At 48.7% G+C, this 25,053-nt stretch overlaps 4 protein-coding genes across 4 annotated transcripts; 2 read left to right on the plus strand and 2 right to left on the minus strand.

The window, feature by feature from the left end:
* The first annotated feature begins 4,460 nt into the window (after positions 1-4,460).
* On the plus strand, positions 4,461-9,948 carry LOC120698702 (protein NRT1/ PTR FAMILY 3.1-like). Its single transcript, XM_039982414.1, has 3 exons — positions 4,461-4,713; positions 7,894-8,680; positions 8,774-9,948. Exons 1-3 carry the CDS (start codon positions 4,611-4,613, stop codon positions 9,678-9,680), a joined length of 1,797 nt encoding a protein of 598 aa, XP_039838348.1. The 5' UTR covers positions 4,461-4,610; the 3' UTR covers positions 9,681-9,948.
* A 2,571-nt stretch (positions 9,949-12,519) lies between these two features.
* On the plus strand, positions 12,520-14,492 carry LOC120698703 (protein NRT1/ PTR FAMILY 3.1-like). Its single transcript, XM_039982415.1, has 2 exons — positions 12,520-13,282; positions 13,402-14,492. The coding sequence occupies exons 1-2, from the start codon at positions 12,744-12,746 to the stop codon at positions 14,318-14,320; spliced, it is 1,458 nt and encodes a 485-aa protein (XP_039838349.1). The 5' UTR covers positions 12,520-12,743; the 3' UTR covers positions 14,321-14,492.
* Positions 14,493-21,802: 7,310 nt separating this feature from the next.
* Positions 21,803-22,279, minus strand: LOC120700776. Its single transcript, XM_039985004.1, has one exon. It carries the CDS (start codon positions 22,277-22,279, stop codon positions 21,803-21,805), a length of 477 nt encoding a protein of 158 aa, XP_039840938.1.
* Positions 22,154-24,628, minus strand: LOC120701364 (protein NRT1/ PTR FAMILY 3.1-like). The gene is made up of 3 exons (XM_039985448.1): positions 24,434-24,628; positions 23,567-24,362; positions 22,154-23,393 (listed from the first exon to the last, which is right to left on the minus strand). Exons 1-3 carry the CDS (start codon positions 24,516-24,518, stop codon positions 22,592-22,594), a joined length of 1,683 nt encoding a protein of 560 aa, XP_039841382.1. The 5' UTR covers positions 24,519-24,628; the 3' UTR covers positions 22,154-22,591.
* Positions 24,629-25,053: the final 425 nt, after the last annotated feature.

Here is a 25,053-nt window from a genome sequence, read left to right on the forward strand (position 1 = left end):
AGAAATCCAGTTTGAATCACTATACCCTTCTAGTACCCTAGAATACCCAGTGTAGTGAATTCCGTAGTTCATTATTCCTTTTAGATAGCGCATAACTCTTTCAAGAGCCTTCCAATGATCATCTCCCGGGTTTGAAACAAACCGGCTCAATTTGCTCACAGCAAACGAGATGTCAAGCCTTGTTGCACTAGCTAAATACACCAATGAACCAATAATCAGAGAATACCTCAGCTAATCTTTCATTATTCGTTTGTTCTTCCTCAGAATCACACTGGCATCGTATGGTGTTGAGACAGGTTTATAGTCACTGTAACCAAAGCGACTTAAAACTTTCTCCACATAGTGAGACTGTGTAAGAGTCACCCCACCATTACTTTCTTTTACAAGTTTTATATTAAGGATAACATCAGCTTCTCCCACATCCTTCATCTCAAAACTTTGAGATAAAAAGTCTTTGACTTCCTTAATCACAATAAGGCTTGTCCCTAAGATTAGTATGTCATCCACATACAAGCACAGAATCACTCCTTCAGCACCACCAAAATGATAGTACACACATCTATCAGCTTCGTTTACAACAAAGCCCGCAGATGTTAAAGTTCTGTCGAACTTCTCATGCCACTGCTTAGGCGCTTGCTTGAGACCATATAAAGATTTCAGCAACTTACACACCATTCCTTTTTGACCTTTTGATACAAAATCATCTGACTGATCCATATAGATCTCCTCCTCCAACTCTCCATTAAGGAAAGCTATCTTAACGTCCATCTCGAGAAGACCATGAGAGGCTGTCAAGGAAAGTAACACTCGAATTATTGTCAATCGGGCAACAGATGAATAAGTATCAAAGAAATCTTCTGCTTTTTGGGTATAACCCTTGGCCACAAGTCTAGCCTTGTACTTTTCAATAGTACCATCTAGCCTGAGCTTCTTTTTGAATACCCACTTACATCGTACAGGTTTGCACCCATAAGGACGTTCAACAAATTTCCATGTTCCATTAGACACAATAGAATCCATCTCAGTCCTCACTGCTTCCTTCTAATAGTCAGCAACAGGAGATGAATATGCCTCTTCAATGGTTCTGGGAGTATCATCCATGAGGTATACAATAAAGTCATCATCAAAAGACTTTGCAGTCACTTGTCTCTTACTCTTTCTAAGAGTTTCATTGTTATCCTCCTCAGGAATATCCACAAGTGTAGGTTCACTGTGTTCTATCGGTTCAGTAAAGTTATCATTTTCGATAAACTCTGGCCTAGATGAACTTCATCTCTCATAGGAAAAATGTTTTCAAAAAATATAGCATCTCTGGACTCCATAATAGTACCAATATGCATGTCAAGTACTCCAGATTTCACTATTAAAAATCTATAACCAACACTGTGAATAGCATAACCTAGAAAGACACAATCCACAGTTTTAGGTCCAAACTTACGTTTCTTGGTTATTGGCACACTGACCTTGGCCAAATAACCCCATGTACATAAGTATGAAAGTGTTGGCATTTTCTTCTCCCATTCCTCGAATGGTGTTATTTCTTTATTCTTTGTAGGAACACGATTTAGGACATGACATGCAGTCAATATAGCCTCACCCCATCAATCCTTGGAAAGTCTCGCAATATCTAACATGGCGTTAACCAAATTAGTTAGAGTGCGGTTCTTTCTTTCGGTAACCCATTTGACTGAGGCGAATAGGGAGGCATCCTCTCATGAATAATACCATGTTCTTCGCAGAATGAAGTGAAATTATTTTAGAAGTACTCGCCACTACGATCCGACCTAACTCTTTTTATTTTTCTCTCAAGTTGATTTTCTACTTCAGCTTTATAAATTTTAAAGTAGTGCAAGGCTTCATCTTTTGATTTCAACAAATAGATGTAATAATATCTAGTGCAATCATCGATTAAAGTCATGAAATATTTTTTATCACCTTTTGTCAATATGCCATTCATTTCGCATAGATCAGAATGAATTAATTCAAGAGGTGCCAAGTCTCTCGCCTCGGTAGCCTTGTGTGGCTTGCGAGTTTGTTTTGATTCAACACTTACGTGGCACTTAGAATTTTTGACAAAGGTAAATTTTGGAATTAAACTCAAATTAGCTAGCCGCATCATACAACCAAAATTAACATGATAAAGCCTCGAATTCCAAATATTTGATTCATCAACGTTAATAACATTGTTCACAACTTATTGGAACCTTTTTAAATAAAAGTACCAAATTTAGACAAGACACATTTATTGGACTCAAAGACTAACTTAAAACCATCTCTACATAGTAGAGAGCCGCTGACTAGATTCTTCTTGATAGTGGGGACATGCTGCACGGTCTTCCCCAAAGTAAACTTCAGATTCACCGTACCAACACCAAGAACACGTGCATGTGATCTGTTCCCCATCAACAAGGAGGCAATCCCTCCGACCTGGTAAGAAGAAAATAAAGAAGCATCAGCATACACATGAATATTAGCCCCAATATCCACCCACCACCCGGGTGAACAAAATACTGAAAGAACTGTAGGTAATAAATTACTGTACCCCAATATTCTTCCAGCCTCGCTAATGACCATGTTGCAGAATTTTTGCCTTTGCGATTCGGACACTTTGCAGCAAAGTGGTCTGGACTGTCACACACAAAGCAAGTTCCCTTCTTCTTCTTCTTCTTGAACATGGTTGTTTGCTTAGTCTTTATTTGGTTCTACAGTGGCTTCTTCTTGTTCTTGTGGGAATCGTTCTTCTGAACATAGTTGCCACTTGAAGTTCCAACTATTCCTTTTCCATGTGCATCTTTTGCTCTCACCTTCTCTTCAACATCAAAAGTCCCAATGAGTCCGTCAATGGTGAACTCTTGCCTCTTGTGTTTTAATGAAGTAGCAAAATCCTTCCAAGAAGATGGCAGCTTAGAGATAATACCTCCGGCCACAAACTTATATGGAAGTACACAGGAGTCTCTTTGCTACAATTTTTGAGATTTTTTGTCAGCGTATGTATTTCATGAGCTTGTTCTTCCACAGAACGGTCTTCAACCATCCTGTAGTCCAGAAATTGCTCCATGATGTACAACTCGCTGCCGGCATCAGAAACTCCATATTGAGCCTCAAGAGCATCCCACATTTGTTTGCCAGTCTTGAGACAGATATATGTGTCCACAAGATTTTCAGCAAGCATGCTTATGAGACAACCTCGGAAGAGGTTATCAGAAGCTTCGAAAGCACTCTCCTCCTCTGGAGTGTACTGACTAGGTTTCCCCTCTGTCACATACATCACGCGCATTGCCGTAAACCACGATATAGCCCATTCACGCCAACGCTTGTAATTGGAACCAGTAAAAGATGGTGGTTTGATCGATGGTGGAAAGCTAGCTACCGAAAGCCTATTAATAAAATCAGGTTTTTGGATTGTTAGAAATATAGGAACTTTCAGACATAATTTAATTCCAAAATTAATTATGTAATTAAGCAATATTTCCATGACTACAGTGAGTGAAACAAAGCATGTGCTAGTGTTCAGAATTAACACAAAAATAAACAGAATGAAACACATGAGTTTCAGACTGTACTCCAAGACAGGACCAGTGCCGGAGGCACCGGGTGCGCTGTTCCTATGACTGGATATTGTGTCGGTCAGGGCTGTTCGATGTAGCCGACCTTAGTCGTTGCAGTGCAGATGGCTATCGGGGAGTAGTCGAGACGATCTTGATGTTCACTTGGGGAACACAGGTACGACCACCGGGATGTAGAGGACGTAGACGTTCGGCCACCAGGAAGTAGAGGACGTAGATGTTCGGGGAGAGAGCAGTCGCGTCAAGATGCTCCCCAAAAATCTGATTGCCCCACTGTCCCGAGCAGGATCTCAGCGTTGCAGAGGTTCCGGAGACCTACTCTCGCCAGAACTGTGTGCGCAGTTCTAGCGATGGGAATGCAGAAAGCAATTGAGGGAGAAGGGAGAGGTCTCCTAAGCAGGAGTACCTGAGAGCTTTAGAGTGTGGTGTTGGAGACACAACACTCTCAAGCCCTCAGGTACTCTCGCAGCTTGAGAGTGTTTCTATTGCAGCCAGCTACGAATCGAGGTGCTTTTGTCGATCGGAGATCAGTTGACTCCGACTGATTTTCAAAATCAGTGGTAAAACATTGTTAAGAACTGACCTACCTACAATGGTGATGATCCTAGCTTGCAGTGTTGTTGATCCTGGTGGCATTCTTTGCGGGGGCGTCTATTCATAGCACGTGCGACTACTAGTCATACCATCGCACAAGTCCGTCAGAATTGAAATGTTCCAGAGATGCAAATTATTTCAGAACAAAATAAAATATTCTGAAACAAAATATAAATATCCCAAAAATAGAAATTATTCCGAAACTAAATAAAATGTTTCGAAACAAGATAAAAATTATTCTCAAGATAGAATTTTTTCGGAATAAATAAAAATATTTTAAAAAATATCATCGAAATTTCCCACACGCATCGCAAAGTGTTGGGCGCCGGCGGCCCAAGTGTGCGGCGGCAGTGCCTGCCTAACCGGCCGGCTCATAGCTAGCTCCCCACTGGGCGGGCGCTCTGAGGCTGCTAGCTTGTTCTGCTCTGAAGGAGCGGGAGGGGGAGAAAAATGGCGGCTGAGGACGGGAGAGGGGAGAAGGAGGGCGCGGACGCGGCCGCCGCGAGGAAGGCGAAACGCCAGGGCGGGTTCCGGACCATGCCCTTCATCCTGGGTGAGTGATTCTTGTTCGCTCCTTCAGTTGCTGCTACTCCATATGATTTGGTCTGTTCTTGCTTAGTAGTTGATTCCTGTTTCTACCTTACTGGATTGTCCTTCAGATTCTTCCTCTGCTTCTTGAGCTGAGCTGGGTGGCTCTACAATAGTCTGTATTTTACACCGTCAAATTCATAACCAGTTGTTCAGGAAAAAAAATAGTAACCGCTCATATCAGGAAATAGCACGGCAGCTGCACCCATAAATACAGACAATTATTACTAGAATCTCTCGTTGCAGACAACTTTTTTCTTTTGAATTTCTAATTGTCCCTGCATGCGCGCCACCTTTCGGTGCTGCAACGCCAACGGGAGCTGCAAGTCTGAACTCTGAACACGTTGCTCGCACCGATCGAGCACACCCGTCCACGCGTGTAGGGGCGCTCTCTCTTTCGCAGCAGTCTTTGTGCTCGACAGGTGTAGGCAGCTATACAAAATGACGACTTCGGATTTGCATCAGACAATTCAACCAAGAACAGTACCAAGGTTCTGCTTGAAATTCTAAACTGCTAAAGTGTAGCTGTCAGTGGTAGCAACCAAGCACATAGTGCTATCTGTTTGTACTCGGGTTTTGGCTGGCTTTTATGGGGATAAAAATCTGTCTACAATGGAAGCTCAGAGTTTATTAGGAATTCACCATTGAGCCTACGGTAGGAGGAGGGATCAGGGATGAAGGTTCCTCTGGCTCCGCTCCACTGACCACTGCACCTTTCTGGTTCCTCCGATCTCCGTCTCGGATGAAAAACGTGCGAACACGCTCTCTTCCTCGACAGCAAGATAAGCCCCTGTCCCTCTTTGCCGGCCGCCTCCAAGGGCGTCCCGGCCATCTGATTTGATTGAGCCCACCACTGCCCTCAGCTGCTTCAAACCAGAAAGTGGCCATATTTGGTTCCCTAGCACAAGTTGTTGTGCTAGGAACTTCGACCATTAATTACTGGTATCTATTATCTTATTATTTGGCCAACAAACGGAGCCTCCATGTTTGCTCTCAAGATCTAGAAATTTTCACATTAATCGGACAAAATAAGAAAAATTAAAATTACCCACCACTGCCATTATGATAAAAATCGATCCAAAATACCTCTATGTCTGACTAAATATAGCCCACCACGTCATTATAAAGAAATTAACCCAACCTATGTTATTATGATAAAAATCGACTCAAAATACCCCTATGTCTAACTAAATATAGTCCGCCACGCTATTATGAAGAAATTAATCCAATATTTAACATAGTAATGAGACTCTAAACAACTAGCATTGGATAGGCTAAGAGATTCTTAAAAATTACTATTATAATTTTTAATTTCTACAGGCATAAACATTGATAAAAAAATTCCGAACAAGCTTCAAAAATATTTGCACACCATAGCACCACGCTGGAAAAAATAGAAAAGTTGTAGCCTCACATTGTACTGAGATATCTTATTATTAGGTCAACAAACGAAGCCTCCGCATTTGATCTCAAGGCCTAAAAATTCCGGACAAGCTTCAGAAAAATATTTGCACACCACAGCACCACGCTGAAAAAAGTAGAAAAGTTGTAACCTCACAGTTTACAGAGAAATACTATCATTTTAGTTGAATAATTGTAATATTATTTTTAGCATACAATCGAAACATGTACTGACAAAGTTAATATGTGTTCTATTTACTAATATTTCAGTCAAAAGTCATGTTGAAACTAATAAATGGCGCTAAAAAACCAGAAACAACCTTATGTCAACTATTGTTTATCTCACTGTCTTAGGCAAATCAGTTGCAGCATATTTGAATTGATTAAATGAGTACCCAAGCTAAGAGAGGAACAAAATAGGTGCACTAAATTCATATTCTATTGGAAACGATAAGGAGGATGATAAAAAATAGGAAAAATGAAAAAAAGAAAATGAGAAAAAGAAAGGCCATAAGCTTGCGCGGATACGGAGTGGACGATGCGGAAGAGTGGAGTGTGGAGTGTGGAGGAACTATTATTGGATTAGGGGCAACAACGAAGAAATGAATGGTCGAGGTGAATAGGATTCACACACTCGGTGAATAGGATTCACACACTCTATCGATTCTACGAATTAAGCAGGGAATGAGAGAGTAAACCTATCCTTTTTGTCTCTCCCCTTGAGCAACCAAGATAACAGCAAACAAGAAGCAGCAACACCAGCAAGTGAGTACCAGGAAGACGTCAAGAAGCTGCCGAAATCATTGACTTAGAATCCAAATTAAATAAATAAATAAATTATGCTACAACATTAATTGTAACACGTAAATCTAAAAAAATACTTAAAAAATTTCTTATGTCAAAAATAATACTACCTCCAAATGAATATTATCTATTTTTCATTGACGCGATCCTCAAAACACAACTTTGAGTACTATTAAAAAAATTTACACTTTAATGAAACTAAATATTTTTTAATCAACGTATTCAACAACAAACTTAGAACTATCTGAAAATGGTATCCAATTCAAACCTAGAAGGAGTATGAAAATAAAATCAAATTATTGATCCTCAAAATAGCTTTAATAGATCTTGATTTTCGTAAAAAAAAACTTTATGAAAGCCGATTAAAAAATATAACCTTAAATATACTTACACCTAGCCACACAAATAATAAATATAAACAATTAAATAATTTAAAATATAATATTAGAGATGGTCACATCTAGCCGCGCAAATGCGCGGATGGCCTTCCTAGTTATATGAAGGCAGTTTGCAAAACTAACTCCACAACCCTGTACTACTTCACGAGAGGAATCTAATAAGGCATTTGACTGCACGATTAGAGGATGGTTACTGTAGCACGAAGAGTTACACCTATTTTTATAGAGGTTTGCAAATAGATTTCATTTAGTACTCTATGTATGTAATATTCTTTCCTCGGGGAAAGTGCATTCTAGGATCTAGAACATCCAAACAGGCCTCACTATCCCAGCACTGCCCTGTGCCCACTGGTGACTGATGGTGCTGCCCTCGTGTCCCGGTGTGACTAAACCCCAGTGTTAATTGCTCTCACCACTTGTTTGGATAAATCCATTCGCTCTCAATACACATGAATTAGGGCGGAAAATAAACTAATTTCTTTGCCAAACACTTGAATTTAAACTGACCGTTTCCCGCCATGGCTGTGCCCGACGTACGGCAGCCAACGACTTCTGCGACCGGCTCGCCTCGGTGGGGTTCACCTCGAACCTCATCACGTACCTCACCCTGCAGCTGCACCTGCCGCTCGTCCACGCCTCCAACATCATCACCAACTACAATGGCACCGCCAACCTCACCCCGCTCGTCGGCGGCCTCATCGCCGACTCCTTCGCCGGCCGCTTCTGGACCATCGCCGTCGGCTCCGCCGTCTACCAGATCGGCAAGGTCTGTCTCACCCTCTCCGCCGCGCTCCCCTCGCTGCACCCGCCGCCCTGCGCCAAGCACGCCGCCGACTGCCGGCGCGCGTCCTCCTACCAGATCGCCGTGCTCTACCTGTCGCTGCTCTGCACGTCGATCGGCACGGGGGGCACGCGCCCCTGCACCGTGGGGTTCGGCGCCGACCAGCTCGAGCTGAGCGCGGCGCACGGGCGCCGGGGCGCCAGGCCCAAGTGGAGCTTCTTCAACCTCTACTTCTTCGCCGTCGAGCTCGCCAAGCTCACGGCCGTCACCGCCGTGGTGTACATCCAGGAGAACGTCGGGTGGGGGTGGGGGCTCGGCGTGCCCACCATCGCCATGCTCGCCGCGGTGATCGCCTTCATATCCGGGTACTCGCTCTACGTCAGGATGCCGCCCGGGGGCAGCCCCATGGTCCGGCTGGCGCAGGTCGCCGTCGCGGCGTTCAAGAAGAGAAAAGCCGCCGTGCCGGACCCGAGCCTCCTGTACCAGGACAAGAATCTCGACGCCGGCATCTCCACCGCCGGCCGCCTTCTTCACACCGACCAGCTCAAGTAATTATTAAGTCAAAATTGCGACCAAAAGTGATTTGGCAACTCGATCGATCGAACTGCACGCACGAACTGACTTGTGCTGTTCCTCACCAGGTTCTTTGACAAGGCGGCTATCGTGACGGACGGCGACGTGCTGCCGTCCGGCCAGCCGAGGCCGTGGCGGCTGTCGACGGTGCACCGCGTCGAGGAGCTCAAGTCGATCATCCGGATACTGCCGATCTGCGCCGCCGGCATCATCCTCGTGACGTCGTCGTCGCACAACCACAGCTTCGCCATCCAGCAGGCGCGCACCATGGACCGCGCCATCACGCCGCGCTTCAAGATCCCGCCGGCCTCCATGTTCATCTTCACCAACCTCGCCATGCTGCTGACGCTGGCCTTGTACGACCGCGTTCTTGTCCGCGTGCTCCGCCGCTTCACCGGCCGGCCGAGTGGCATCACCCACCTCCAGCGCACGGGCGTCGGCCTGGCCATCGCCATGCTGTCCAACGCGGTGGCTGCCGTCGTCGAGCGGAGGCGCAGGTCCGTGGCCGCGGCGAGCGGCCTGCTCGACGCCCCCAAGGGCACGCTGCCGATGAGCGTCTTCTGGCTGGTGCCGCAGTTCGCCATCCACGGCGTCGCCAACGCCTTCATGGACGTCGGCCGCATGGAGTTCCTGTACGACCAGGCGCCGGAGAGCATGCGGAGCATGGCGGCGGCGCTCTACTGGCTGACCTTCTCGATCGGGAGCTACCTCGGCACGCTGCTGGTGACCATCGTGCACGCCAAGACGCAGCGCAGCGGCCAATGGCTCCCGGACAACCTCAACCGAGGGAAGCTTGACAATTACTATTGGCTCGTCGTGGCTCTGGAGGTGGTCAACCTCGTCTACTTCTTCATCTGCGTCAAGTACTACACCTTTAAGCCATTGGAGACGGTCGGTGGAGAGGAGGAGGTCGAGCTCTACCATGGCAATGGCACCGACGCCGCCGCAAAGAAGCAGGGTGGAAGCTTCAAGTAGTTTAGTATGTGCTTCGATCCCCATCTAAATGGCTAGTTTGGGTTGGGATGGAATAATGGTATTTAGATAACCTTTTCTTTTATGCTTGCCACATAATCTTACCCCGATTCTAAGAACATTACCAGTAGCACATTTTGTGTAAGGTAATTGTTCGAGAAATGTAGGAGTAATGTTTATTCCCTAGATTTCTATGCTTGATTTTGATGTGTAACATTTATAGTAGTACATCCCTAATACAAGAGCATAGAGAGAAAAGAGCGCTTTAGAATGTCATTGAAATCTAAGAAAAACCAGCAAAATATATACTCACAACAAAATTCATGTAAAAGTAGATATGAAATCACATGGGCCCTTGAGCAGATAGCAATATCCATAAAATAAAAAAAATACGAGGGACTTTAGGTACTTAATCAGAAAAAATTGAAGAAAAGAATTAAACAAATCCAGAAAAAGGAGTGGTTTATACTTATTTGCATGATGCTATGCTATTACCTTAAACTCAAATTTCTGCTGTCGTAGTTGCCTAAAGTAGTACAGTTATGTTTTTAGTTACATACATTAACATTACGTCGTAACTGTGTATCTGTGTATTCACACTTCCAATCATAGAGCTAAAATTCAGTTAAGGACAGGTTCAGAGCACAAATTACGTAGGATCTATATATTCGGTCTGATTGTTAAAATATGTTATCATGATTGGACCCTCAACACATGCCTTCAGCCCAAAGGTCGTGGTCTTATTTTATCCTTGCCAACCTCATGGTTTGACTTATGCTCGGAATGAAATGCATTAATTGTAATCATGAATTATCGGTACTCCCTCCGTCCTGTAATACAAGTCATTCTAGCAATTCTAGAACAGATTAGAAGACAAAATAAAAGAAACAGATTAGGAGACGGAATAAAAGACGCATCTGCCCTTCGAGAACTGTAGGTTATCAACTGTAATTAAAGTTGTTCCTAAAATTAAGTGGTGGAGGAAGGAATAGAAAAGGTAAGCATGCATGTGAGGTCCAAGAAAAATTAAATGATTTTCTTTAATACTTATCCAGAAATCCTAAAATGCAGTACAAATTGGAACCCTTCGATGCCTTATATTCCAGAACAGAGTAAGCGTGCCAGGAGATCAAAAATCACAAAGAAACTCTAGAAAAATCTTCTCTGGTTGCTGCTCAAGATGAAACAAAGCTCAACAAACGTCTACCCATGCTGGTTGCCCATTCCATGGCAGGCTTAGTTTACAAAACTTTGAGTCGAGATAATGCCCGTCCTAATGGTCGTTAAACGGCAACTGGTAACATGACATTCTGCCATTTTATCTCGATGCAGTGGATGGAGGATCTTCAATGGCGTCATACACTCAATAATATCTCAACCAACAGTTGGGATTTTATAATGCCCTGGAGGGCTCTTTTGGGTAATATATTCAACCCCGGTCGGCCGTCCTGAGATGAAGCCTGCAGGCTGCAACTGCAAGCTCCCCATTCCGTGATGCTTGTCCTTGGACATATATCCAAATCCAGCCTACCACGTCCACTGACTGTGAGGCCAGCTAGCTTCTCCTCTAGAGGAGGACGAGGAGAGCAATGGCGGAGGCGGAGGACCGGAGAGGCGAGGAGATGGATGCGGGGGAGAAGAAGGCGAAGCAGAAGGGCGGTTTCAGGGCCATGCCCTTCATCCTAGGTGACCTATTCACCCTTCCTGATGATGCTATTATTAGTTTTTTTTCCTTTCCTTTTTTGCGAGAATATTATTATTTTTGTTTACAATTCTGTCGTGGTTGGTTTATGAAGCTGTGCAAGGGCTTCTACAGATTTTTGAGCTTCACAAATATGCTTATGTGCTGGAAAAGCGACGGCCTCGTGAAGAACTGATTCATGGGATGGATTAGCTAGTTCTCGGCAATAGGTTCCTGGTGGTCTTGCTCCACTAGATCCCCCACCCTCACCCACCTCCTGTTCTGTTTCTTGAGCTGGGTGCCTGCAGATGTGGTTCCCCAAATCCTTTTCCTTCACGGGTCAGTGAAGGCTACCCATGAGACAAGTCTAGCTGTGAAATAATTTCTTAACATGCTGATCAGATATTAGGTGCATCAACTACGGATCAGTCTCTAGGCTAATAATAATGATATCACTATTCACCATCATCCAACCTTTCCATGCAAATTAACAAAGGAAAAAATCCTTTAGGAAAAAAATGTCTCAAAACCTTTCTAGGAGATTAAGGAGGTGAAGTTATATAACCATGTAAAATTTCGACCTCAAACTTTATGTTACATATGAAATTTGCAGAAAGTTGAGAATGATCTGGACATTTTGCAAGCTAGATTATATAAGCTTGATTCCATAATCTAGAGGGTAAACAAATAAACCTTCAGTCATGTGCAGGGGGGATTCGGTTAAGCCATTCTGGTCCTATTTGTGCCCCTGATCAGATTACAGAATCCAGTGTATATATGCTAGATTTTATATTGAAATAATCATACCTTGAACAACTTATGAGATTATATAAGCTAGATTATATTATCTAGAGGGCAAATAAACAGGCACTGTATTTGTATTCAATCGCCATGCAAATAAACAGGCACATAAACGAAGGCGCACACATTTTTAAAGCTAATACAATAAGGGAAAAGAAAGTATTCAGCCGTGCTATTTAGTTTGAGAAGGCAAAATAGGAAAACTGTGGGCAACATAACCATAACCACTAAAACAAAATGAAGATCTCGATTCTTCAACCAATTCAAATCATGTATAGTTACTTTACAAAAAAAAAATCAAATCAAGTAGAATACAAATATGGGTAACATTTCCCACCATGTTTCTACTCTACACGACGACAGCGAACGACTTCTGCGACCGGATCGCCAACGTCGGGTTCAGCTCGAACCTGATCTCGTACCTCACCCTCCAGCTGCACCTGCCGCTCGTCGAGGCCTCCAACATCATCACCAATTTCAACGGCACCGCCAACCTCACCCCGCTCGTCGGCGGCCTCATCGCCGACTCCTTCGCCGGCCGCTTCTGGACCATCGCCTTCGGCTCCGCCGTCTACCAGCTCGGCATGGTCCTCCTCACCCTCTCCGCCGCGCTCCCCTCGCTCCGCCCGCCGCCCTGCGCCAAGAACGGCGTCGGCTGCCGGCGCGCGTCGTCCTCCCAGATCGCCGTGCTCTACCTGTCGCTGCTCTGCACGTCCATCGGCACCGGGGGCACGCGCCCCTGCATCATGGCGTTCGGCAGGCCGGCCCGGGGCGCCAAGCCCAGGTGGAGCTTCTTCAACATCTACTTCTTCGGCATCGTGCTGGCCAAGCTCACGGCCGCCACGGCCGTCGTGTACGTCCAGGAGAATATCGGGTGGGGATGGGGCCTCGGCATCCCGACGCTCACCATGCTCGCCGCGGTGGTCGCCTTCGTGTCCGGGTACTCGCTCTACGTCAGGATGCCGCCCGGGGGAAGCCCCATGGTCCGGCTGGCGCAGATCGCCGCCGCGGCGTTCAAGAAGCGGAAAGCCGCCATGCCGGACCCGAGCCTCCTGTACCAGGACAAGGACCTCGACGTCGGCATCTCCACCGCCGGCCGCCTTCTTCACACCGATCAACTAAAGTAAGCTAAATTTAAACTCTTAGAACTATTGGCCAATTAAAGGCAGGTGAATTATTGTACTAGGTTGTTTTGTCTGCATGATCGACCTGACGATTAAGCACTTGCATTGTGCCCGCCAGGTTCCTTGACAAGGCAGCCATAGTGACGGGCGGCGACATGCTGCCGTCCGGCGAACCAAAGCTGTGGCGGCTGTCGACCGTGCACCGCGTCGAGGAGCTCAAGTCGATCATACGCATGCTGCCGATCTGGGCGGCCACCATCCTCCTGGTGACCTCGGGGTCGCACAACAGCAGCTTCGCGATCCAGCAGGCGCGCACCATGGACCGCGACGTGGCGCCGCGCTTCAGGATCCCGCCGGCGTCCATGCTCGTCTTCGCCAACCTCGCCATGCTGCTCACCCTCGCCGTCTACGACCGCGTCCACGTACGCGCGCTCCGCCGCCGCACCGGCCACCCCACCGGCATCACCCACCTCCAGCGCACGGGCGTCGGCATGGCCCTCGCCGTGCTGGCCAACGCGGTGGCCGCGGCCGTCGAGCGGAGGCGCCGGTCCGTGGCCGCCGCGAGCGGGCTGCTGGACGCGCCCGAGGCCACCGTGCCGATGAGCGTCCTCTGGCTGGTGCCGCAGTACGCCATCCACGGCGTGGCCGACGCGTTCATGGACGTCGGCCGCATGGAGTTCCTGTACGACCAGGCGCCGGAGAGCCTGCGGAGCACGGCGGCGGCGCTCTACTGGCTGACCAACTCGATGGGGAGCTACCTCGGCACGCTGCTGGTGACCATCGTGCACAGCAGGACACGGCGGAGCGGGCAGTGGCTCCAGGACAACCTCAACCGGGGGAAGCTGGACAACTACTACTGGCTCGTCGTGGCATTGCAGGTGCTCAACCTCGTTTACTACTTCCTTTGCGTCAGGTACTACACCTTCAAGACATTGGAGACGGTCGGGGATGACAAGGAGGTGGAGCTCGACCATGTCAATGTCGACGGCAATGGCGCCGCCACCGCCAAGAAGGGTGCAAAGGAAAGCTTCAGGTAGCTTAGGGTGTACTTCGACATTTGTGAACTCTTTAGCAATAGCGAATAGTGTTTGCAGAATTTTTTTTCAATCAGTGCACATGTTTATTTATGTCCTCAAATTATTCTACATACTTCTGTATGTATGCCTGATTTGAGTATGCGTTGGTATGAAGACTCGTATCATACGTACGTTTTGTTTGGAAAGTAGTAATTTGGATATAAATTATTATGACATTAAGAGCAACTCCAGCAGAATTCTTACTTAGATCCTTACTTCTAAAATAAGGACCGAGAGCTAAAAAATCAACTCCAGCAGAGATACCTAATTTTCCCCATCCGGCCCCTTCTCCCACGGGCGCATAGCGAGGCCCCTACTCCCCCGCGCACGGCGATCTGCTCGCCGGCTCCGACCCCGAGCGGGACCCAGCTCGGCACCGGCTTGTGCGCCCTGTACGCCGGCGGCAGGTGGTGCACGCCCGGCCGAGCTCCACCAGCTCGAGCTGCGGCGCCTGCGACGCCACCCCCGAGCTGCGGCACGCTCGCGCCGTCCACCGCGGGGAGGAGAGAATCCGAGAAGGCGCACAAGAGCACCCACGTCGCCGGCGTCCATGGGCGGCGAGGCGGTGCGCCCCAGTTTTGTGGCGGTCTTCTTGGCCGTCGCGGTCTCGGGAGCGGCAGCGGGGGCGCTGCCGAGGTTCGCCGAGGGCGCCGAAGTACCGGAATGGGGAGGGGTGCCCCGCGGCGGCGGCGACGACCACGGGCTGGTCCACATCGCCATGACGCTGGACACGCACTACCTGCTTGGGTCCATGCCAGTGGTGTACTCGCTGCTCAAGCACGCCTCCTTCGCCGCCCCATTGCAATCTCTTCCGCCGGTCTAGATGGACTCAAATTCGAGGCGGAGACCGAGGAGGCCTCAGCACCGCAGCCGGCGCACGCGGTCCTCCCCGCGGCGGAGTCCATGGTGTGGCCCCAAGCTGCCGGCGCCCGCGCGCGGCCATGCGCGCCTGACCCTCTCCCTCGCGAAGCTCGAGCTGAACACAAGCTGCTGCCCCCAAGCTGCCGCCGGCCTCCGATGGTGAGATCCACCACCTGTTGTGCCTCCGGCGGCGAGATCCACGCCAAGAAGTCCCTGCAGAGCCTCGCGGAGTGGAGGTGACCTTCGATGGCCGTGGCCCACGAGTTCAGGCGCCGCTGGAGAGCAACTGGAGAGAGAGGGAGTGAAAGAGGGAGAGAGCACGCCACTGGAGAGTGGAGAGAGAGAGCGCGCGCGCCATGGGAGAGAGACCCAAGGTAGAGAACTAGAGATGCTTAGGGAGCTACATGGAATAAAAAAAAAATCTGACAAGTAGGTCCAATATGTCAAAAAAAAGTAGAGACTGAGATTAGAGGGTATTGCTGGAGTTGACTATAGAAATAATAACCCCTAAAAGTAGGAGTAGCCCCTACTTAAAAAAGTAGAGACTTTGGATAGAGACCATTGCTGGAGTTGCTCTAACACGTATAGTTGGAATTTAAAAAGCTTACCGCATCCTCTTGTGTAGTGCAATCCAGCTTCCCAAAGAAGTGCATCTGCTATTCTGGGGCCAATTGTGAGGGGACAAGGCCAGGATATTGGTACTAAAATTCCTGGGCTTCATTGGAATAATGTTAATAAGAAATTACAATGATAAAGGAGCCTCAGTTTACTTAAGTTCAAAATTTTCCTTCAAATAATGACTTCTATTTTCTGTCAGTTTGTGGCTGTGTGCAGACCACGTATTGTTTCAAGTGACCATTCCCCCCTTTGCTAATTCCAAAGGAACTACTCTTGTTAATTCCAAAGGAATCCATCTTCCTTCTAAAGTTACCTTGTATTGTTGTTGTACTGCTAGTTTGCTTTGAGTATGGTGCATTGCTTTGCAAATCAGACGCATACAGTATGGTTGCTGAATTGGACAGAGACATAGTGCAAGCATAATGGGTGTATCACCATGTTTGGACCTAAGCTTGTCGGCCGGAATAATTTGGGGCCTGATTGGATGCCCGCATAGGGGTCATCTAGGCTCGCCGGATGCAACTTCCATCTGATTGCTTACCTGCACTATGTTTCGGGCCTGGCCTCGACGATGCAAAATGCACCACCGGGCCTGGCTCTGCAGATACGGCAAAATCGACCGTTTCCGGCGGGCCAGGCTCGCGAGATGCAAAACGAGCGCGCTGGGCAAACGTGTAGAGAGAAAAAAGCAAGCTGGCAGCTACGAGCTAGGCAACCAAACGCAGTTTCTTGCTAGCCTGTCTCCGTTCAGATGCAAACCAAACAAAAGGCTGTTGCATGTGGCATGCCTGGCCGACGTGAGCCTGTATGAGTGGTGCGAGCCTCGCTGAGTTCATCCGAGAACCAATCAGGCCCCAGGATTCTTTCTACTTTTCGGCTCTGGAGGACTGAAACATGCCAACAGTAGCCTAACACCAATTGTGGTATATATATTTATCTTTACCTATTTCTAAAGAGGACCCCATGATGGTGGGTCCATGGATGAAAAAAATATCGAATCGAAACCAGAAACCAGACCCTATGGTCATCAGAAGATATGAAACCATATAGATGGATTGACGCATGATGACTAAAATAGGAAAATACTGAAATTCTCGACGACACATGCTAGATTATTACTCTTTCAATCGCACATACTAGGTTATTACTTTTCTAGTTATAAAAATCTATTATAAGATATATATATATATATATATATATATATATATATATATATATATATATATACAGTATATATATCACACTTTTTATAAAATCACTTTTAAAATTATACTATGCTAATCAATATATTTATATAACTTCCTTTGCAAACATAGTGAAGTGAGTTTGATCAAGCAACACACGGGCATATTTGTTATATATAGTCATATCAAAAGAAAGAAAGCAAAACATAACCGGAAGATTAATGAAAACAAACCGGAGACATGCACTCTAATAATCTTATTAGTAGCACAAAGGTATGAATCAATATTTATACGCGTGAATTAAAGTAACAGATCTAATTGCTTTCATGAGTGAAATATGTAATATGTAATATGTTCCAAACAATATTTATACGCGTGAAATATCCAAAGAATAATGTAGCTTCCATATAATTAACCTAATTGTTTTCACGCACGTAGCTCCCCAATCCAGCATGGTGTGTATGGAAATGACTTTATTATGTCTGGTAAATCATATAAGATGCCCAACTCTTGAACCTTGGAGCTGTTCAAATGATAAGATACTGCTCTTGCTCGTGATAGACAAAAGAACACAATCTCTTTGTAAGGATGAAATCCGAGAAAAAATGTTTCTTGGTCATACGTTTCAACCGAATCTTTGGTTTCAAGGATTGCACCATCTTCGAAGTTCCATTCAAATTGCTCTTCTGCCCGTGCTTCCTTCATGTCCACATTGTTGTTTATGACGATCCATGGTTTGCTGTATCTATTCTGAACAGAAAAGGGATAGTTTTGCACCACCGCTTGAAGGCTGATGTTACTCTTCAACGCCCACTCCGTCTGATCGCACGATTCATTAAGCAACCATGCACACTCGACAATGAGGCCACCTATCATTCCAGAGTAACGCGCAGTATACGCCTTTCTCCTATTTCCCCAAGTTAAGAACATCATCTTCACCGACTACTTCGCTCTCCAATGGGGATTTGATCATTTGGAACTTATCATTTAACAAGTTTATTCTACGAATATAAGAACATGTAATAAAACAGATATGCAATTAATAATAAGTAAATAATGATAAAAGGAGGACAATCTAGCTAGAGAGAAATAAATTAAAATAGAGGAGCTAGTAGAGAATGGATACCTCATAACAGAATCATCTTGACAGTGCACATAGAGTGCTCCCCGCAAATAGACTGTGTTGGGGATTGGATCTTCGGGTCAAGCCCTCACCCTCGGAAATGCTCCCTAACTCGTTTGCAGGGCTCCAATGAGAGGAAGGCAAGCATACCCGAAGGTGTCGGATGGTCACTCAGAAGCGCAAGCTCAAAGACCAGGACCTTCGGTGACGAAAGATATCACCTTCGGTTGGCCGAAGGTGACGAATGGTTGCTCAGAAGCGCAAGCTCAAAGACCAAGACCTTCGGTGATGAAGGATATCACCTTCGGTTGGCCGAAGGTGACGAATGGCTGCTCAGGTGCACAAGTTCGAAGACCAGGACCTTCGGGTAAAGGGATCGCCTTCGGGAACGAAGGTGACGGCTGATCACTCGTTGACGGAACCTCCAAGGCCGTGACCCCCGGAGCTCCCCGAAGGAAACGAAGACCTTCGCTTGGTGCAAGCGTTCGTGTAAAACGTGAATACGTGAGGAGGTCAGATTTGTACACCTGAATACGTGAGAAGGTCGGAGTTGTACACCTCTAACCTTGTAATTTTACCCTGAAACCGGTTGTAAGTGAGCATCATGTCAGCAATCGTCGCCACAGCTACGCCCCCTTCAAGGACGAAGGACCTCTCTTCCCACCTCCAACTCCTCGACGAGAAGACGTGCTCGTGCGTCGAGTACGGCGACGGGGGCCATTCCGAGTCCTCCTGGAACATGCTGCTGGAACCGAGCCTCGCAGGAACTGTGGGGATCAGGAACATCGCGTAGTGTGGTGACACCTGTTGACGACCAAAATTGGCAGTAACCTGAACAGACCGGTCTGACCGGTGTGTCCAGGCGGTCTGACCGGTCTAGGCTTCTCTGGACGGTCTGGCATGACCAACCGGTCTGACCGGTCTAGGAGGAGTCCGAGTACAATTAGAGTTCTTAATAGATTTAGATCTGTAAACAGGATTTCTTGCGGGATAAGTCTTCCCCACCCTATAAATATAAAGGGTCCCGTCCGATTGAAGTGACAACCCAATCGAATCTATCAAAAACACATCTTTTATCTTTTTACCTTTACCCTACTTTTCCAACCTCGACATGTTGTTCTTCTCTCGTCTTCATGGCATTTGAGGACGCCCTAACTGGCCTGCCGAGCCTAGGGCAACCCTATACACGCTTGCCCTGACGGGATCCCTCCCGGGCGAGCGTTCGTATGATCGTCGCCGTTCTGCACGGCGACCGGTCTGACCGGTCCCTCTGACCGGTCTGACCGCTCTACGCAGGAGGTGCTGCAAGGAGCTCCTCCTCGTGTCGCGCGACCTAGCGCGATCGTGTGTTGGCCCGTAAAAGGCGTCAACATATTTTGGCGACTCCGCTGGGGAAGAAATTCAAGTTATCGTGGCCAATTTGTCAAACCTTAGCAATATGGCGGCACGTGAACAAGGAGTCAAAGTGATAAAGGAGCGGCAAATAACATTCCCCATTGACATATTGATGAAGATGCAATCTTCAGGTAATTTATCTGATTATGTATCTAGTATTGTTAAAGATTTTATTCAAGCTCCTATTGTTCAAAAGTCGGTTATTGAAAAGCCGACTAATAATCCTTGTAAAGATTTGCCTATTTGTGATGTTGTTGGTGAAGATACCGTTCGGCCGTCTCAAGCCGAAATTGTAGAACCAAATTCCTCTTACAAGAGCACAGAGACTAAATCTAGTACTTCAACGCTCGGGGGGCAACAAAACAAAGGCAAAGCTGCCGGTTGCATTGTAACCGGTCTGATCGGTCTTAAGACCGGTCTAACCGGCTCATCTAGAGTTTTGCAGAATAAATCAAAGCCTAAGATGGTTAAGTCCAAAAAACCCGAGATTGGTGTTTGGAAAACTGTTGAATCCAAATGCCGTCACAATCATCAAAAGGAAAAGCCGAAGCCCTTTCTTGGAGATCTTCCGGCTAAATTCAAAAAACAAAATAATGATGCTAGTCGGCTAAAACATCCAAAATACTCAAGATCCACTCCAAGACAACAATTCCATGATCGGAATCGGCAAACGAATAATTTTTCTAATTCAGTGCCGTTTTCATCACATAGGTCGTCTACACATATACCATACGGGTCTTATTATAGCATGCCTTGTTTTTATCCGTCATGGTATTTTAATTCATATATGCCGTTTCTTCCTATATATTTGTGCCCAAATTATATTACCTATAGGGAGCCGGCAATTAGTAAGCCATCACCTACAAATAATGGCCGTTTTGATCGAAAAAATCGACCTGTGCAGAAAAAGAAACACATGGTGATCAAGCAAGTTTATCGTGTCAAAAAAGATGGGTGATTGAATAAAAATTCAGATTTGACACAAGATAAAAAAGCCGACCATTGAAGAAACATCGGCTAGTTCCGTTGCTCAGATTGTTCCCAATGGAGCCCATACTTCAAACAATATAGTCGAACAATGTTCAAGTTCGGCTGGGGGGCAAGATAAGAGCATCTATATCGGTTCTGACAGGACCGGTCTGACCGGTTCGTCAGACCGGTCTGACCGGTCTGAACCTGTAAAGTCTGGTGGTGCAAAAAATAGGATCAAGCCGACCTTTGAGGAGCTTCTGGATAAATACAAGAAGATATTTGCGCAAAAACAAAGCAATCAATTGGAAGGCAAACGAAAAAGGAGTTCTTCATCACCAAGATCAAGAAAGCATCAACGGTCATCGTATTGGTCTTCGTCATTCATCCCGTCGATGCATGTACCATGGTCTGCATATTCAGGTTTGCTTAATCCATGGTTTGGTCATAATCCTTGGCTGCCATATTATGATTATCAGTTTTATACTTTACTAAGGAGCTATGATTTGTATAATCGGCCGCATTGGCCGTCTCAAGATTTTTGTTATTGAACATGCTAAGGAATATAAAGCCGAAATAGTTTGCTGATCGTAAGCTAGAAATTGTTACATGCTAGTTCTCTTGGTTCGGCTATTTTAGCATGTTTAAATATAATGTATGGCCGACGTATTGTTAATCGTCTCTCTTAGACAATTTTGGTCCAGAGAAGTGTTCTTTAGCACGCAAGCTTTGCCAAAGAACAGGGGGGCATATGTTGACGACCGAAATTGGCAGTAAACTGAACAGACCGGTGTGTCCAGACGGTCTGACCGGTCTAGGCGTCTGTAGACGGTCTGGCATGACCAACCGGTCTGACCAGTAGGTCCGACCGGTCTGACCGGTCTAGGAGGAGTTCGAGTACAATTAGAGTTCTTAATAGATTTAGATATGTAAACATGATTTCTTGCGGGGTAAGTCTTCCCCACACTATAAATATAAAGGGTCACGGCCGATTGAAGGGACAACCCAATCGAATCTATCAAAAACACATTTTTTATCTTTTTACCTTTATCCTACTTTTTCAACCTCGAAATGATGTTCTTCTCTCGTCTCTATGGCGTTTGAGGACGCCCTAGCTGGCCTGCCGAGCCTAGAGCAACCCTACACGCGCTTGCCCCGACGGGATCCCTCCCGGGCGAGCGTTCGTAGGATCGTCGCCGTTCTGCACGGCGACCGGTCTGACCGGTCCCTCTGACTGGTCTGACTGCTCCACACAGGAGGTGCTGCAAGGAGCTCATCCTCGTGTCGCGCGACCTAGCGCGATCGTGTGTCGGCCGTAAAAGGCGTCAACAACACCATAGGGTCGTACACCAGGCCGTAGTTGTCGTAGAAATCCTCCATCCCGGTGGACTGCTGCGGGGAGGAAGGCAAGCGCGCCCACTGCCGCGTGGCGGGGTTAACCAGGCGCCCGAAGTCGAGCAGGAGCAGGCTGTTGCAGTGGTCTATGATGTGCAGGTCCATGGCGTCGCGGGTGCCCAGGAAGTCGAGGCCGCCGGCGACCTGCTGGCGGCCTGGCGAGGGGCGGCGCGAGAAGAAACATGGGGGAGGGTGGAGGATCCGCCCGAGGCAGAAGAAGCCGTCGAGCCGGAGTGGGAGGAGGTCGGCGCGGAGCAGGCGTCGGGTGTCGATGATGGCGCACCAGGCTTTGCGTACGCAGCGCGACGCGGCGAGGCCGCACGGCGCGAGGCGGCGGAAGACGTCGGCGAGCAGGTCGTCGGGTAGCAGATCCATCTTGCACACACGGTCGCAGGAGATCGATCCAACAGAATTAGGCTCGTGTTTATCTCCCCCGTGACCGTGATGGCTTGCATGGCCATACGATCAAACAAAATTAGGCCAAGCCCTCTCGAAAGAAGATGAAAAACACTGGGTCAATATAAACACGGCAGCACTTGCGGTCCTGTGGGCCTGAGCGCGTCCGCTCTAACAAATACTCCCTCCTCCGTTCTGTGACGCCCCAACCTGGCCGTGGCAGGGCTCAGCTAGCCGTTGCTCCCCACGGCCGTCATGAGGCCCGTCGCCGGCGTCGACCTCGAACGATTTCTAGGTGTAGAAATGGAAGCACGCGATGTAATAAGCGAGATTGAGCACCAGGAGGAAGGTGACGAGCCAGTAGTAGTAGTCCAGCCTCCCCCGGTTGATGTTGTCCTGGAGCCACACCCCTCCGCTGGCGCTCTGCACCACCGCCACGAGCGCCGTGCCCAGGTAGTTCCCGAGGGAGACGGCGACCCAGAAGAGCGCCGCCGCCGAGCTGCGCATGCTCTCCGGTGACTGGTCGTATAGGAACTCCATGTGGCCCACCGTCGAGAGCGCGTCGCTCACGCCGTGGAGCGCGTACTGCGGCACCAGCCAGAACACGCTGACGGGCACGACGGCGGCGGGCTTGTCCAGCAGACCGTGCTCGGCGGCCGCGGCGCGCCGCCTGGCCTCCACGAGCGCGCCGGCCATGACGCCCAGGACGGAGACGGCGAGGCGGGCGCCCATGCGCTGGAAGTAGGTGATGCCCGACCGCCGCCCCGTGCAGCGGCGCGCGAGGGGCACGAGGGCGCGGTCGTAGAGCGCGAGGCTGGCGAGCATGGAGAGCGTGGTGAAGATGATCATGGTGGCCGGCGGGATCTGGAAGCTCGCGGTGAGGTGGCGGTCCATGGTGCGCGCCTGCTGGATGGCGAAGGTGAAGTTGTGCGACGCCGCGGCGATGAGCGTGATGCTGGCCGCCCACAGGGGCAGCATGCGGACGATGGATTTGAGCTCCTCCACGCGGTGCACCGTCGACACGCGCCACAGGTGCGGCTCGCCGGAGTCGGCGACGTCGCCCGTCGTCACCACGGCCGCTCGGTCCAATAACCTTCACGTGGGGCAGGCAAGTACCAGCAGGAATTAGTAATTCTGATCTCGGAGACGTCGAGCCCAGCCAAAAATAAACAACGAACCACATGAGCAAATTGACGCACATCTGTCGATGCACATGGACCAACAAGACTCAACTAAGAAATAAAGCACAGTGGTAGATCAACTTGCCTTAGCTGATCGGTGTGCAGCAGCCTCCCGTCGGCGGCGATGGGGGCGTCGAGCTCCTTGTTGTGGTAGAGCAAGCCGGCGTCCTCCGGCACGTCCACCTTCCTCTTCCTGAAGGCGGCGACGAGGACCTGCAGCAGCCGCTTGAAGGGGCTTCCCTCGGGCTTCACTTTCACGTAGAGCGGGTACCCGGCCACGAACGACAGCACGGAGAGGAACATGGCGATGGCCGGGATCCCGAACCCCCATCCCCACCCCACGTTCTCCTGGAGGTACACCACGATGGTGAGCGCCAGCAGCACGGCGAGCCCCATGCTGAAGAAGTAGAGGTTGAAGTAGCTCCACTTCTGGTCGCCGCCGGGGCGCCGGCCGAACTGGTCGGCGCCGAACGCCACCACGCAGGGCCGGATGCCGCCGCCGCCGAGCGCGGTGAGGAGCAGCGACAGGTACAGCATGGCGAGCTGCCCGCCGCATGCGCGCTGGCACGACGGGGGCGCCGCCGCCGTGGCAGAGGCGGCGGCGGCGCACGGCGCGGGGCGGAGCGCCGGGGCTAGCGCGGCCGCGACGAGGCCCAGCATGCCGAGCTGGTACAGCGCGCCGCCGCCCGCGATGGTCCAGAAGCGGCCGGCGCAGGAGTCGGCGACGATGGCGCCCAGGACCGGCGTGAAGGCCTCCGTGCCGTTGAAGTTGGTGAGCAGGTTGGAGGCCTCCGCGAGCGGCAGGTGCAGCTGCTGCGTGAGGTACGTGATCAGGTTGGCGTTGAAGCCGGCCGTGGCGAAGCGGTCGCAGATCTCGTTCGCTGCAGGAAAACACTGATCGAACTGCGATTCTACCGAGGAAAACTGATCAGAGTGCCGTGACTGCACGCACCTAGTATGAAGGGCATTGTCTTGAAGCCGCCCTGCTTCGTCTTCCTCGGCGACCCATCCTCGTCGGCCGGCGCCGCAGCCGCCATGGCCTCCGTCCTTGCTCCTTGCTGCCGTACCAGATTAGCTAGCTACGGATACTGAGATACACTGTATACGAAACCGAAGTGGCAGTAGAGTTGCTATTGCCGGTCGAGTGCTGCCCTCCCTGCAGACTGGGTCAAGTGGGCAGTGTAATCTAGTCCGCGACGGCGCAGGATTCGGTGGCCGGCGAACTAACCCAGCGTGCGAACAGCGCGGCGGGCACAAGAGACAGAGACAATCAGACAAGCGAGCGACCGGTGCAGTTCAGATGCGCGCAGATCATCACATAAGATCTAATAATTATTTTTCTATTCCAGAATAATCTTTTTATTACTGGAACAATTGTTATTGTTCGTGCAATAAATAAAAATTATTTTGAAATTTTTGTTCCGAAACAAATTTGACCAAATTACACATGTGAGATTCTACCTATAAGTGCCTTTTTCACTCGAATTTGCAGGCACACGCCGAGTCCGATTCCTGTGCATCAGTTGCAGTAGCAACAACAGCTCAGTAGTCCTCAATTGAGGGCTGTGTTTG

This window comes from Panicum virgatum, chromosome 3K (genome assembly GCF_016808335.1).
Source record: "Panicum virgatum strain AP13 chromosome 3K, P.virgatum_v5, whole genome shotgun sequence".
Lineage (NCBI taxonomy): Eukaryota > Viridiplantae > Streptophyta > Magnoliopsida > Poales > Poaceae > Panicum > Panicum virgatum.

Bases quoted from the DNA above. Each gene is read 5' to 3' on its own strand.
- LOC120698703 (XM_039982415.1), top strand. From the start codon at position 12,744: ATGGTCCTCCTCACCCTCTCCGCCGCGCTCCCCTCGCTCCGCCCGCCG. The intron at 13,283-13,401 runs GTAAGCTAAATT...TGTGCCCGCCAG, and splicing joins CTTCACACCGATCAACTAAA to GTTCCTTGACAAGGCAGCCA.
- LOC120700776 (XM_039985004.1), bottom strand. From the start codon at position 22,279: ATGGATCTGCTACCCGACGACCTGCTCGCCGACGTCTTCCGCCGCCTC.
- LOC120701364 (XM_039985448.1), bottom strand. From the start codon at position 24,518: ATGGCGGCTGCGGCGCCGGCCGACGAGGATGGGTCGCCGAGGAAGACG. The intron at 24,363-24,433 runs GTGCGTGCAGTC...GTTTTCCTGCAG, and splicing joins GACAATGCCCTTCATACTAG to CGAACGAGATCTGCGACCGC. The intron at 23,394-23,566 runs GCAAGTTGATCT...CCCCACGTGAAG, and splicing joins CTGCACACCGATCAGCTAAG to GTTATTGGACCGAGCGGCCG.
- LOC120698702 (XM_039982414.1), top strand. From the start codon at position 4,611: ATGGCGGCTGAGGACGGGAGAGGGGAGAAGGAGGGCGCGGACGCGGCC. The intron at 4,714-7,893 runs GTGAGTGATTCT...GACGTACGGCAG, and splicing joins GACCATGCCCTTCATCCTGG to CCAACGACTTCTGCGACCGG. The intron at 8,681-8,773 runs GTAATTATTAAG...GTTCCTCACCAG, and splicing joins CTTCACACCGACCAGCTCAA to GTTCTTTGACAAGGCGGCTA.